The sequence below is a fragment of the Herpailurus yagouaroundi genome, unplaced genomic scaffold, assembly GCF_014898765.1.
Source record: "Herpailurus yagouaroundi ecotype Mexico unplaced genomic scaffold, PumYag 142, whole genome shotgun sequence".
NCBI classification, from domain to species: Eukaryota; Metazoa; Chordata; class Mammalia; order Carnivora; family Felidae; genus Herpailurus; species Herpailurus yagouaroundi.
In genome coordinates this window covers 16,631,523-16,644,379 of record NW_024412397.1, presented here as the reverse complement: position 1 = coordinate 16,644,379, position 12,857 = coordinate 16,631,523, and the positions used below count along the sequence as shown (strand labels likewise).

The following is a 12,857-nucleotide window of genomic DNA, read 5'->3' as shown; positions in this document are numbered from 1 at the left end:
CACGTTTGCTAGGGATGGAGAGGTTCTTTCGGTGATCAGAACACTGAAGAAAAACCTAAAGATGGAATGGCAAGAGACTCTGACGGCACACAGATTTCCTATCACACCATGTGGAAAAAAAAACGGTGCTTGCGTTTGATGCTTGCAAGGAAAGAAAAACACAGCTTGACATTGAAAAGCTTTCATTTATAATACGCTGAGCCATGTTTATATCTTGGGAGAAGGTTCACGCAGTGCGGCAACAAAGCAAAATGTTTCTTTTAAAAAAGCACCAGAGGTCACTAAGTAGCTCCAGACACCAAGCTGCGAGCCCGCAAGAGGGAAAGAGTGAGCGGTGGGGTCTGCACAAGAGACTTCGAGGTGCTCAGCTTCAGAAACGCAGACGAGCTCAGGAAGACCAGTCTTACCCTTCCTGACTCACCTGCACCCACAGCAGCGCTCCCCCAGGTGCCCTCGAATCACCCCCCCCCCCCAGGAGTGGAAAGGAGATGTAGGGAGAAAGACTGGGACCTAACAGACAAGGGATGAGGACACCAGGCTGATAGATGGTCCACCAACACAAACTCAAGCTGTAAATTCCCCTGTTGAGGGGCACGGACCCGCAAGGAAAGACAGGAGGACCCAGCTCCAGAAGTAACCATTTATCCTCTGGCAAAGAGCCAGATTCATTCAATGATCATTCATTCAAACCTTGCCCTTTGCTCCAAGGTTTTCAGCTTTGGCTACAAGTTGGAATCACGCACGGAGCTTTGAAATTCCCTGGTACCAGGTACGCCCACCCCCAGAGTTTCCGACGTACCTGGGTCTAGCGTGCTATGTAGACACTAGAATTTTTTTTTTTTTTTCCCGAACACTCACAAAGGGGTTCCAATTGTGCAGCCCAGGTTATGAATCCCTGCCCGTGGCTCTACGTCAGAAGCAAAGAGGAGCCACAGGAGAGCGAGCAAACCCTCGAACGACGGATCAGGACCGTGCGTCTCAACGTAACGTGCATAGGAAACGCCTGAGGACCTTGTCTAGATGCAAGATTCTGTTTGAGAAGATGCAAGATCTGTTTGAGTGGGGCCTCAGCACCTGCAGTTCTGATGCCTCTACGTAAGGGTCAGAACAGTCTATGGCCTCCATCTGAGGTCCACCGAGAGAGGTTCCAAAGAAGCGAACGTTAAATAACATTGTGGTTTATGCGTTTTTCGATAGTTTAAGCCTTTTCTTTCTTCAGTGGCATTGAAGGCCCTTAGCTGCATTCGATCACTCAGGATCACCAGGGTGGACAGGGCCACTCGTGGGAATTACAGTACGTACATAAAACATCCCCCCCCCCCCCACACACACACACATGGCCCAGTGTGTGCTGTGTTTTATTGGGAGGGCAGGTTACAGGGCTGTATCGTGACCTCCCCAAAGCTGAAGTTGGAATGAACTCCAGTCCCTCAGGGTGGGACTGCATTTAGAGACAGGAGCTTTGAAGAGCTCACGACTTAAAATGAGGTCGTTAAGAGGGGCCTGATCCGATATGAAGTGCCGTCCTTACAAGAGAGGATCTGGTGAAGACGCCAGGAGGCAGCAACGGTCTGCAAGCCAAGGAGACGCTTGGAAAGGGATCAGTTCTATCAACACCTTCAGCTCAGACTTCTGGCCTCCGAAACTGCGAGAATGGGGTTTCCGTTAATGCCACCTGAGCCTAGGTCATTTGGGCAGGCCTAGCAAATGGACATGGGGGGTGGGGCTTGGGCTGTTGGGTCTACTTTTGAGAATCTGTCTTACACTTTCAGCCATTCCTATGGAATAGATATTCCTGTTTCTAGCACTTCCTCTCCCCTCTAAACGCCACTTTTTGCTTTGTGGTTGGCAGGAGGAAAGCAAGGTAACCAGAAGATCAGGCCCTTAGGAAGAACCGTGGGTAAGAACATAGGTTCTGGAGTCAGATGGTTTGCCTTAGAAGCCGGGCTCTGCCATGCACCTGCTCTGGGACCTTGAGTGGGAACGGGCACGCAGACTCACAAGGAAAGCAGCCACCCCACTTGTCGCTGTGATTTCGGTTTTGGCATCCGAACTCCCTCCGTCGTCTCCTTTTCCAGCTGTGTTCCGAATAGAAACTGGTGCCCGGGGCACCCGGGTGGCTCAAGGCACCAGACTCTCGATTTCGGCTCAGGTCATGATCCCAGGGTCGTGGGATCGAGTCCGTGTCGGGCTCTGCACTCACAGCACGGACCCTGCTTGGGATTTTCTCTGTCCCTCTCCGGCTTGTGTGCTCACTCTCAAACAAAAAAAAAAAATTAAAAAGAAAAAAACTGGTGCCTGTAGTAACCTCCACAGAAGTACAGGGTTCCTGTATAAAACTTCTTTCCCTGGGTCTGCCCAGCTAGACCAGAAGGTCCAAGAGTGAGGTCTAGAAAACAAATTAGTATTAAATTCAATTTTTACTGACTTGCAAAAAAAAAAAAAAAAAAAAAAAAAGTCCTTCAAATTTTCCTCAGAGATAGAATCTCACTGACATTGGGTTCTACATTCTTCTAACCTTTCAGGGACTACCAGAACTCAATTCCAGTGCCATTTTTTGGAACGTCCTTGCCTGCCAAGAAGGTCTTCATGGATTCCTAGGAAGGCAACCTCTGCCCGGCCATGCAACTTTTCCACCACAAAAATCATGAGCTGTTTCAGTACAGACACCTCCCAAACGAAACCTGGGCCCATTCATGACAGCAATAACCAGTGACATCAAAGCGAGGCAGGGGGGCGCCAAGGTGCCCCATCTGCACCATTTAGCCAGCCTCATCTCCACAGCAACAGTGCTGGCCGGGCACACACCACGGGTCACAAAAATTCCAAGTGTAGATCTGTCACACTTCCCACACTCTCTTCACCTCCGTTGACTTGAATCCATGAAAATGGCGGTTACCAAGGTCAGAAGCTCCCACGTGATTTTAAGCATTTTCTCCAACTTCACCTCCAGAGGATGCTATTCCCTAGCAAGTTTTTATACCTTTTTGCTCTTTGCCACGCCCCCACGGCATTCCTCTTAATAGGTCAGGTTGTGAGTCCAACCTTTCCCTTTCCTTTCCCCAAAAGGCCATTAGATTTGGCTTCCCCCCCTCAGAATATTGCTTCTAAATAGTTCTTTCCTTCACTTCCCTCACATGCTCAGTGTCAGAAGGCATCACTAGTAAGTCTTTGTGATCTTTACAGAACAAAAGAGTTGACGTTTTTAAAAGGCACTTCAGACTTTAAATTCAAAGGTTTAATGGCAGACACTGCTTAGCGGAATGGAGAAACCGAAGACTTCTTAGCCACAGAAGGAAAAACGTAACGTTACAACTCTGATTTAGAGTACCACACCCCACCCCCCCGCATTGAAAGGGTTTTGATGCATGTTCCTCAAGTAGGTACTATCATTTGATTTTTGAAGGCAATGTTTCCCATGGTAGAAATTCAAAACAAATTCACAGAGCAGTGGCTTGGAGTCAACACAACATGGGATCATCAATGTGCAAAGTCGGGAATTAAAGTATGGGGTTAGGGGTGGGGGAGGGGAAGATCAGCCTTGGCAAGCCATGGACTACTCAACTAGCACAGGAAGCCGGGTCTCGAGAACACGCACAAAAGCAGAAATTAGTACTCAACTACCTGCAACAAGGTCAGCTTTACAACACTGACAAGTTACATCCTTTTATGGTATCTGGGGATGAGGACTTGGGGCAGGGGTGGGGGGGGGGGTGGGCAGAGTTCCAGCTTCCTGGAGATCAGGAAACCAAGTCACAAAGATGCACAGGTCAGGAGACCCAAACACAGTAAGGGAACAGAAAAGCAAGGACCTGAAGACAAAGCCGGCCAAAGGTCTCAAAGTCACCTTCTTGAGACACTTCCATCTGTGGACAAGGTTCCAGATGGAGGACCCCACCCCCGGACCTCGTGTGAAGATGGCTCTGGAAGCTGACAAACTTTCTAGAGAGAGCCAGACGGTAAAGATCGGAGGCTAAGGGGGGGCCAAGTGAGGTCTCTGTTGCATTTTTTTTTTAACTCTTTCAAGACCTACAAAGCATTCTTAGGCTATAAGTTGTGGAAAACGTGCCTTATGCCCTACTTTGCCGACTCCTGCCCTATACCCAACTCCCAGAGCCATGTCCCAGAGCAGAGGAACCTCTCCTGGCCTCCTGCAGGCTCTCTACCAGCCACTGCTGTGCTGACCACTCCCCCCCCCCCCCCCCGGCGGCGGGGGGGGGGGCGGCCCGGGGCTCACCAGAGTGGGGCAAACACAGAACAGCCCACAGACACAGCCAAGAAAGAAAGGTTGAGAACAGAGGCAAAGGCAGAGAACAGATGCAGTCCAGGTTCCTGAAATCCTGAAGGGTAGGGAAAAATGATCTCGTCCACACTCCGCCAGACAGAACGAGGCAGTCTATCCACACCTCCAAGCTCCCACACACACTTTGGACTCGAAGCCAGAAAGAGGTGCTTTGCTCAAAGGGGGTTAAATGTGTGGACCTCACACCCCACTCTCCCCTCTCCTCCCCAGAATGGAAATGGTCCAGAAAGTTCAGCTTAAGACTACAGTGAACCAGGATGGGTTAGGACAACAAAGGAATGCGGAGGGAGGTGCCTCCTCACAACTGTCTGCCTCAAGTTACCGTTGGCAAACACAGGAGGGTGGGGAGAGCAGAGGCGAACTGGTTGTTCCCAGCGGGCCCGTTCTGATGTTGGCATCCACCTCACAAGGCAAAGAGCCAGAGAATTCAGTTCCTTAATACCTTCCCATCCCAGTAATTCTTGGGAGAGACTTGAGGCACACGCTAACGTCTAACACCCCTGCAGAACTCTGGTTACCACCAGCCTTGGATTCTCAGGTTCCTGCTTGGCGGGGTTCTTGCGCTGAGAGGATACAGGTGGGCCTCTGGAATTTGCAAGCTCATAGGCCCCCCAGACGTCACCTTAATCAGAGATGCGCCAAAAACGGCCCCAAAGACATTGGACTCGAAATTCCTTTACTGAAAGAGAAATGGAATTAAAATCCCGAAGTCCTAGGAGGATAGAGGTGCTTTTTTTTTCTGCCTTTTACACACACATGGAGGCCCCAGCAGTGTGCTTGGCACATAGGGACTCAAGCGTTTGCTGAATAAATGAACCAAAATCGTTGGTAAAACTTTACAACTGCCCCACAGCTTCGTGGAAAAGAACCTAGCTTGAGAAACCCACGGATGTTGTAGTTGTGTATGTTTTCATCCCCAAAGAAAAGCAATCAACAGAGATCTCTGTTCTCCAGACAATCAACTCACAAAAGGAGGGAGGGTCCCGCTGGGCAGGCGGTGGTAGGTTTGGGGAAGCCGAACTCACTGACACGGAAAGACTGATTGAAATGCAAACTTTCTCCTGAGCAGATAGAGTATTCTGGAATAAAGAGCGCCTTTGCTTCTTCCGGGTGCACCCACGCAGCTTCACTCAGATGAAGTTAATGTAGGAAGTCAGGCATCAATGACTTCAGAGACAAGGAGCACGGCAAACGGAGCCATCTCAAAGGGCACCCCAGGGAAAGCACAGCCTTTTGTGGTGAATTCAATGCTTGGTTGTTTCCTAGCACTTTGTGTTGTTCCTCTGAGAAGGAGTGAAAAGTGACACAGGCCCCTGCCTTGGCCGATACCTTCCACCCTCCCTGCCTCCCACATGGGTCCTTCAGCTGAGGATAAACGTGGAAGGGAGCAGGATCCCCCGTAAAAATGCAACCCCCGACTTCAAAGCCAGGGTCTATGGGACAGTTAACTACAGGTAGGAACACCCACATTCTGTTCAGGTGCTATCTGAAGCAGCAAGTGCATGGCATTAGTTGTAGCTTCCAGACTCAGCACCTGTAACACGGCAATGGTCGAAACGGGTCAAGCCAAAAACCAACGAAAGGCATGACGGCATCTCAGCAGTGCAGGAAATCCAGTTTCTAAAAAACAAAAACAAAAACAAAAAGCAGCTTCCTGTCCCTCAGGCTAGAAAAGGAGGCATACCTGGATAGAATAGCAACGTGAGTTCTAGAAAGGCTAAGTCAACTTCCATTTGCTTGTCACAGTCACTTGACAAGGTACGGGACACTGTCCAGGCAGGAGACTAGCCTCTGACGACACGGTCGCAGACCAGGGGACACTCCAATACCCTTGTGAGGGCACCATCCAGTGACAAAGAGGGTCTAACGTGGGGAAACCGAGGCTGCCTGCAACGTGCTCGTGATTTAATCAGTTCTGCACAAAGCTACCTCTGTCTCCTACTCTTTTCATAGCACGTCATCACCTTTAGATGGCTGGTCACAAGGATACAAACGCTTTCTGAACAAGGGACAGCATACCCCGAGTGAGAGAACAATTAGTCGTGGTGTGGCCACCTAGTGCCTGTTCTGAGCTATGCCGGCCACAGAAGAGAGGCACAGAAGGGAGACGAGCAGGCTGGGAACTGGGAGGTTTGTTTCCTCGTCTTCCGGTCACCACCAAGAACACCCTTGACTCTAGACGAGGCACAAGCCTCTAAGATCCTTTAAAGGGAACTAACTATGCCTCCCGCCCACTCATCACGCAAGTAGGGTACCTTAGGTAGTCAGGGAGAAGCAAAGACCCGCTCTCCGTGACTTTTCCCAAGGCACTGGATTTCTGACCTATCCCCACATTTGGAAAGCCTTCTAAAAACTGCTGTGTCCGGGGGTATACACTCTTTCTGGATGCGGTCGGAGTTTTTTCTTCCCCAAAACTGCCACCATCCTGCCCAGAACTTAGTGTCCAATCAGCATCTACCACGTGTACTCGATATGCCAAACATAATTCAGTAGTGATGAGGTGCAACCGTTAAATACATACATCAGCTCATTCGATCTTCAGGGTAACCCTGTACCTCCAGTACTAAGAATCTTCATTTTACAAAGGAGACCACTAAAGCAGGTTAAACTGTTCAAGGTCACAATTTAGTCGAGCTGGGATTCAAACCGGGACCGTTCCTGTTACTGTGGTTTTGACCTTCACGTCCTCCTTAGGAGCTCTGTGACCAGATCGTGCACTCTACAGTCTTTCCTTCAACGTAGCCTCAGCTCGAGTCGTCAGCCTAGCAGTACGGCTCTAAGGGACTTTGCTGTCCTCCCAGATCTCCAGTAAAAACACACTTGCATAACTACCACCTTAACTTCGACCTCTTAACAAGATTTGGCAATGCACACGTTATGGAAAGGTGGGAGTTTTTGCACCCTTAAGTCATGATCTCCCACGGGATGGACCCCAAAAGCAGTACCTAAGGAGACTCCACAGAAAGACCTACCACGGAGGGGCAGCTACGGGCCTCGGAGGTCCAGGAATCACAAAACAGTCACACCTAATGCAAATTAAGCACCTAACATTTAGTTTTCTCTTGCCCAGAAAATCATTCTTGGCCGCTTCGAATCTCTTCCCCATCCCGGGTAGTTACAGTCTGAACCGTAGGACTTTGAACTGGATCTATCCTCACGGTTTCAAAGGCCTTGGTCGAAAAATCAGGTCTATAAATGGAGATCAAAGATAGTAAGTTATTCTTTTATGTGCATTTTGTTTTTTTGTTTTTTTTTTTTAACATTTTTATTTTTGGGACAGAGACAGCATGAACGGGGGAGGGGCAGAGAGAGAGGGAGACACAGAATCGGAAACAGGCTCCAGGCTCTGAGCCATCAGCCCAGAGCCTGACGCGGGGCTCGAACTCATGGACCGCGAGATCGTGACCTGGCTGAAGTCGGACGCTTAACCGACTGCGCCACCCAGGCGCCCCAACATTTTGTAAGGTTATCTTAAGGTGCTAACAGATTCTCAATGGGTGAGAAAAGTTACAATGTTTATCAGACAGCCTCAAAGATCGGATTTTCTGGACCTTTCCTACACCACGGATTATCTTCCAGGAGACTTTAACTTGTCATTTTTATGGATAGACCCAACAAACAAAAGGCAACCATTTTGTTCAAAGCTACGTGGTTGGGAAAGTCAACTTGTGGGAAAACCTTTAACAGCCACAGGAGGGTAACACCATGATAAAAGCATGCGCTTGGTTTTCTTAAACAGTCTGAGGGAAGAGGTCATACATGAAGCAGTTACCAGCATTCACTCGAGTGTTTGAACTTGGGGGCACTGGGCACAATGCACATTGGGGTGGAGAGTCTCCACAGACAGACCCTGTGGTTAAGAGGAAATCCTTCAAGGAAGGAAAGCTGTACACATATGAACCAATTTTGGGTAGGACAAGGTCATATGAAGTCCATGGTCTAAGACCGATCTCAAAGGCAGGGCTAATTCAAAAACGAGCCATGGTGAGGGGGTCTTCTATCAGGGTCTTCTGAATGCACAGCCACCTGAATTTATAGTCTTAGATCCCAGAAAACTCTGCCTCCTCTGTAAGATACGCCCGGCATGATGAAAGGGCCTGGGCCCAGACTTTGAAGTCAGACAAGCCTGGGTTTGGATCTCGGCTCCCACGTGTATTAACTTTGCGACCCCAACCATGTTTACTTAATCCTGGAGGCTTGGTTCCTCCCCCTGTAAAACTGAGCCACCAATGCAGGCGGCCCGGTGGATTAGATGTGCATGTGACATGCATGGAACAGGGCTGAGTACAAAGTCCTCAAGGTTGTCATTTAACAGAAGGCTAATGTGGAAAAGTACTGCTGAGATGAAACTGTGTAACCCAAGTGAGCACGGGTGGCAGGAAAGGGGTCCAGAATCAACAGTCTGAACCCATCTTTCATTCTCTACATCATTCAGGGTTCCATATACTTTTAGGACTAACAGATCCAACCAATACTAAAATGAACATGACAGAAGGGAGTAAAATCCTTCGTTCCTCTCCCTCGACGAAGTCACATAAAATCATTTAACAAGCTCAGCAGGGACTTCTACAGTTCACCAGTGCTAAAAACTGTTAGGACAAGTGGTAACGAGTGGGGACCATCCATCCGCATTCCCTAAGAGGCATCTCCAATACTGTACTTAAGCTTAATCCAGGGTCGGCCAAGATGTGAAGAGTCTGGTTTCCCGGAAGGATGGTCCTTTCAGTGTGTGTCCCTCCTACCGCACGAACCAAGGTGTGCACCTGCAGAAGCCTCTGTGCTTCTCAAAGGCTCGGTCTAAGTGGGTTTGCAGCGACCAGGTTGAAGACCGTGGTTCCTCTAGAAGGGCTTAACCTTTAACGTATATTGCACTAACAGGCTCTGATTTGGGAGGTCAGGGGCAGGCCTCGAGACCAACAAGCTCCTAGAGGATGCTGGTCTGCAGATCCCTTGGAGTAGCAAGGGTCTACGGGGCTCGGCCCATCAATTCACAACCCAAGCACAGTACTCCTGCATCCGTGGGGTTCAAAAGCAAACAGGGGCAGCAGTTGCCAACCTTGGACTTTACTCCCCTGACTTCGCGATTTCCTAGTCCAAAACTAATGCAGTATACACAAAACTCTCGAATTCCATAAAACCAGAAAACAGGCACGGAGACCATTAACCCCACTTTCCCCACTAAAAACCCCCTCCTCCCCATTCCACTCACCACCCCCCCTCCAGAACAAAGCTCCTTTTATTGCGATAGAAAAGATGATTTTGTTAACCCTCGAGTGTTTTAACAGCTATCCAAAGGAACAGCTTGTCAAGACATGGATAGGGTCTCTCGAGTTTGTGTAGAAAAAAGCCACGGTTTTTAAACATCTGGGGGAAATGACGTCATGAAGTCACGAAGTCAACTTAAGACACCTATCAGGGCACCAGTGGTTTCTGAAAATTAGACATGCATTCTGCAAAGGCCACTGCTTTATGTGCAGTCTGACCTTCAGGGACTGAACAAATGAGTAAACCATGTCAGGGACACTTTCCTCGTTAAGTTAGAGGCTTCGTGCTGTATTGATAGGAAAACCACGTGTCCTAGTACTGTGGTCACGTGGAGGACACAGCGATCCTCGTGCCCACACCCTCTGTCATCAACTGGGTGACCTTGCTTACGCAGTTCACCTCTTCTAGCCTTTACACCTGCAAACTGAACGGACTCACCCGTTCCCCCCCCCCAACCCCATGTGTTCAGTGTTGACTACTCACGTCCTGGAGACCACCCTTCCCAAGCCCAAGGAGTACGGACTCGCTTAAATGATAGTCCACTGCCAGTGGCAGATTTTAGAGCGTGGTACATAATGTAACTGATTACCAGCTTTTAGATCATTTAACTTGCCAGCCCTGGAAACCCACGCAAGCTTTTGAGCGTGTGAAATAAGGTTTCTACAGCTGAAAACATGGTAATGCTGTAACAGATGAACCCAAGAGTAAGGCTTTCTTCCAAATTCACTTGTGGGGACTTCCAGATTATCTTGTAGGATTTATCCTGGCACCCCAGAGTGTAGGACCACCCCCCTGAAGACAGTGTGGCGCGGATGTGAGATTCCCATCTCGCACAGTACCTTTAAAAGGCAACTTGCGTTCATGGGTACGTGTTTCCATCCAGGCAAAGCACGGAAACAAGCCAGGAACTCGAAGGTGAAAACAAACGGACCCTCACCTCGGAGATAGCAAGCAGGGAATAGGGATTCTCTCCTTTTGTTACTGAGAACCACCTGGGAAGTACTTCCCAGTTTATAGACCCCCGAACCAGGGGTAATTTTAACAGGCATCCAGGTCATCTGTGGACTGCGGTTTCAGGAAATCCTCTCCTTGTGGCTCAATCTCGACGTTGTTTTCGCTCAACACAACTACGCCCACAGCCCGCAAACCTCCCCCACCCTTTTGCCCAGAGACCCTGACAGTGTCACAAGGCCCCGGTAATTGTCAACGTTTCTAACCAAAACGCAAACGCCTCCAGCCGTGTTAGCTGTGGCGCACGGTTTGATACCCACGGTCCGATCCCCTTTCTTTAGAAGCTTCCAGCCTCGCCTCCTCTTCTCAGATGGCTACCACGCAAGGTATTCCGGGAAGCGGTAAACCGCTCGGGGTCTCAGGTGCACTTAGGTGCAAGCTCCAGGTTCACACTCGGTCGCCCGTCGTTGCTTTAGCCCCAAAACCACACCGGAAGGGTTGTACCCAAGAACTCCCCGAGCACGTCCCGGCGCAAAGCGAGCGCGCCTGCAAACCCCTCCTCTGCGGAGCCGCCTTTCCAAGCAGCCAGGCAGGGTGCGCCCTGGCGGACTCGGCAAAGCCCCAGGGCTTACCTGAAACATGTGGTGAGCTCACCCGAAGACTTCAGACACGGGTATTTCGTCGTGGCGATCTTGTTTTCCGAGCAGATCTCCCTAAGGAGAAAAGGTCGAGGAGCAACTTCGCTTGCTGGCCACGGGAGGGGAGGGGCAGGGTGCGCGAGGGTGGCAGGCAGCGGCGTCCCGGAGCGCGGACGCGCAGTGGCCTCAGGGGCTGGGGCTGGGCCTGGCGGGGGGGGGGGGGGGGGGGGGGGCCCCCGCGCGCGAACCGAGCCCTCAGGACGGCGGTAACAGGGAACACCGACCCACTGATGAGGGACCCCGGGCGGGGAGCCGAGTTTTATGCCGCCTGGAGAGCCGAGCACCCAGCCGGCGGAGCGAGGGCATGCGGGTGCCTGGAGGAACCGGGGGTACCGCCCGCACCCTGAGAGCCGGGCGCCCACTAAGCCGGGGCTGGCAGCGCTTACCTGTCGCCGTCCTCGGGTTCCTCTCGGTAGCTCCACGTGTGTCCCAGCGCCAGGAGCAGCAGCAGCGGACCCAGGCTCCTGCCCAGCTGCCCCCTCGCCACTCCTCCCCGACTCGGAGGCGGCGGCACCATCAGGGAAGCTCCCGGCCTCTTCCCGGCGGCGCCGGAGCTCTCTCCCCGCCTGCGCCCGGCTCGTCCGCGGCCGCCGCCTTCCCTCTCCCCGGCAGGGGGCGCCGGAGAACAGGGGCGTCTGCGCCACCTGCGCGAGGCACGGGGCTGGGGGCGTCGCGGGGCCTGGGGTCAGGCCAGGAGCCGGGTGCTGGGTGCAAATTCCGCGGAGGGGCGGGCGGAGGGCTCGTCTGCGGTGCACGGCCGGCGCGAGGGTCGCGGGGCCTAAGCCGGCTCGCCCGGGGCCGTTCACTCCGGATCCACAGACTCACCGGACTCGACTTTGGGCTGCGCCCTCGCCGCTCTCCTCTTCCTGGGCTGGGAGGGAAGGGCAGGGCGCGCAGAGCCGGCGGCTGTGTGCATCTCGCTCCAGGGTCGCTCGACCGCGAGGAGGAGGAGGAGGAGGAGGAGGAGCTGGCTCGCACCCCCCGGAGAGGGAGGGGGAGCCCAAGGGTTAATCAGCCTCCTTCCTGGCGTCAGGTCACTTCTGAAGGCCAGGGCAGGCTTGCGGCTGCCTTTCCCCCTCCAGCGCCTACGCCGTGCTTTCCCGCCACCCCGGGCTTCACCCCGCAGGATTGGGGGGGGGGCGGGGGGAAGGAGTCAGAAAGCTACCGCGTCTCTCCACGCTCGAGACGGCGCAATTTACAGGGCGTAGTAGCCTGTCTTCCCTGGAACCTTAGAAGAAAGGTCTCCCGATCGGTTACACTTGTATCTAAAGCCGCTTTTTTCTTCCCAGCCCGTGGGCCGAGGCAAGTGAGGAGCTCCCGGCGACTCTTCCTGGGGGCTTTTATAGCCTCTCGCCCTAATTGGCTTTCGTGCTGTTTCCACGCCCCGTGGGCCAGCACACGTGAGCGCTGGAAACTCCTGGAAGACCAGGTGAGGCGCGGAGGGGGCGGTTAATCACCGGCCCTGCGCGCTGCTGGTGAACGCGGCGGGGTTCGCGCGGAGCCAAAGCCCGGTGGGGGCGGTAAATCCGCTGGGCTTAACTTGCCCACCGCCACCGTAATTCGTTACACCTCTGCATCGTAACGCTTTGCTGAACATCAGGAGTTTTTCTGTGCCTGTTAAGGGAAAAACTCGTGACACA

At 52.1% G+C, this 12,857-nt stretch overlaps 1 protein-coding gene across 5 annotated transcripts in view; it reads right to left on the bottom strand.

Moving 5' to 3' along the window:
• CCBE1 (collagen and calcium binding EGF domains 1) overlaps window positions 1–12,702 on the bottom strand; it is a 246,388-nt gene extending 233,686 nt beyond the window's left edge. For 3 of the 5 annotated variants that reach the window (XR_005791565.1, XR_005791567.1, XR_005791566.1), the window contains exons 1-2: window positions 11,604–12,702; window positions 11,152–11,232 (exon numbers count right to left, since the gene is read on the bottom strand). Coding sequence is in view for 2 of the 5 variants with exons in the window: in XM_040478665.1 (XP_040334599.1) it covers window positions 11,152–11,232; window positions 11,604–11,734 (212 nt within the window). In the remaining 3 variants the exon portion in view is untranslated. The remainder of the gene's footprint in view (window positions 1–11,151; window positions 11,233–11,603) is intronic. The other 2 variants (XM_040478665.1, XM_040478663.1) reach the window with 2 other exon arrangements.
• Window positions 12,703–12,857: the final 155 nt, after the last annotated feature.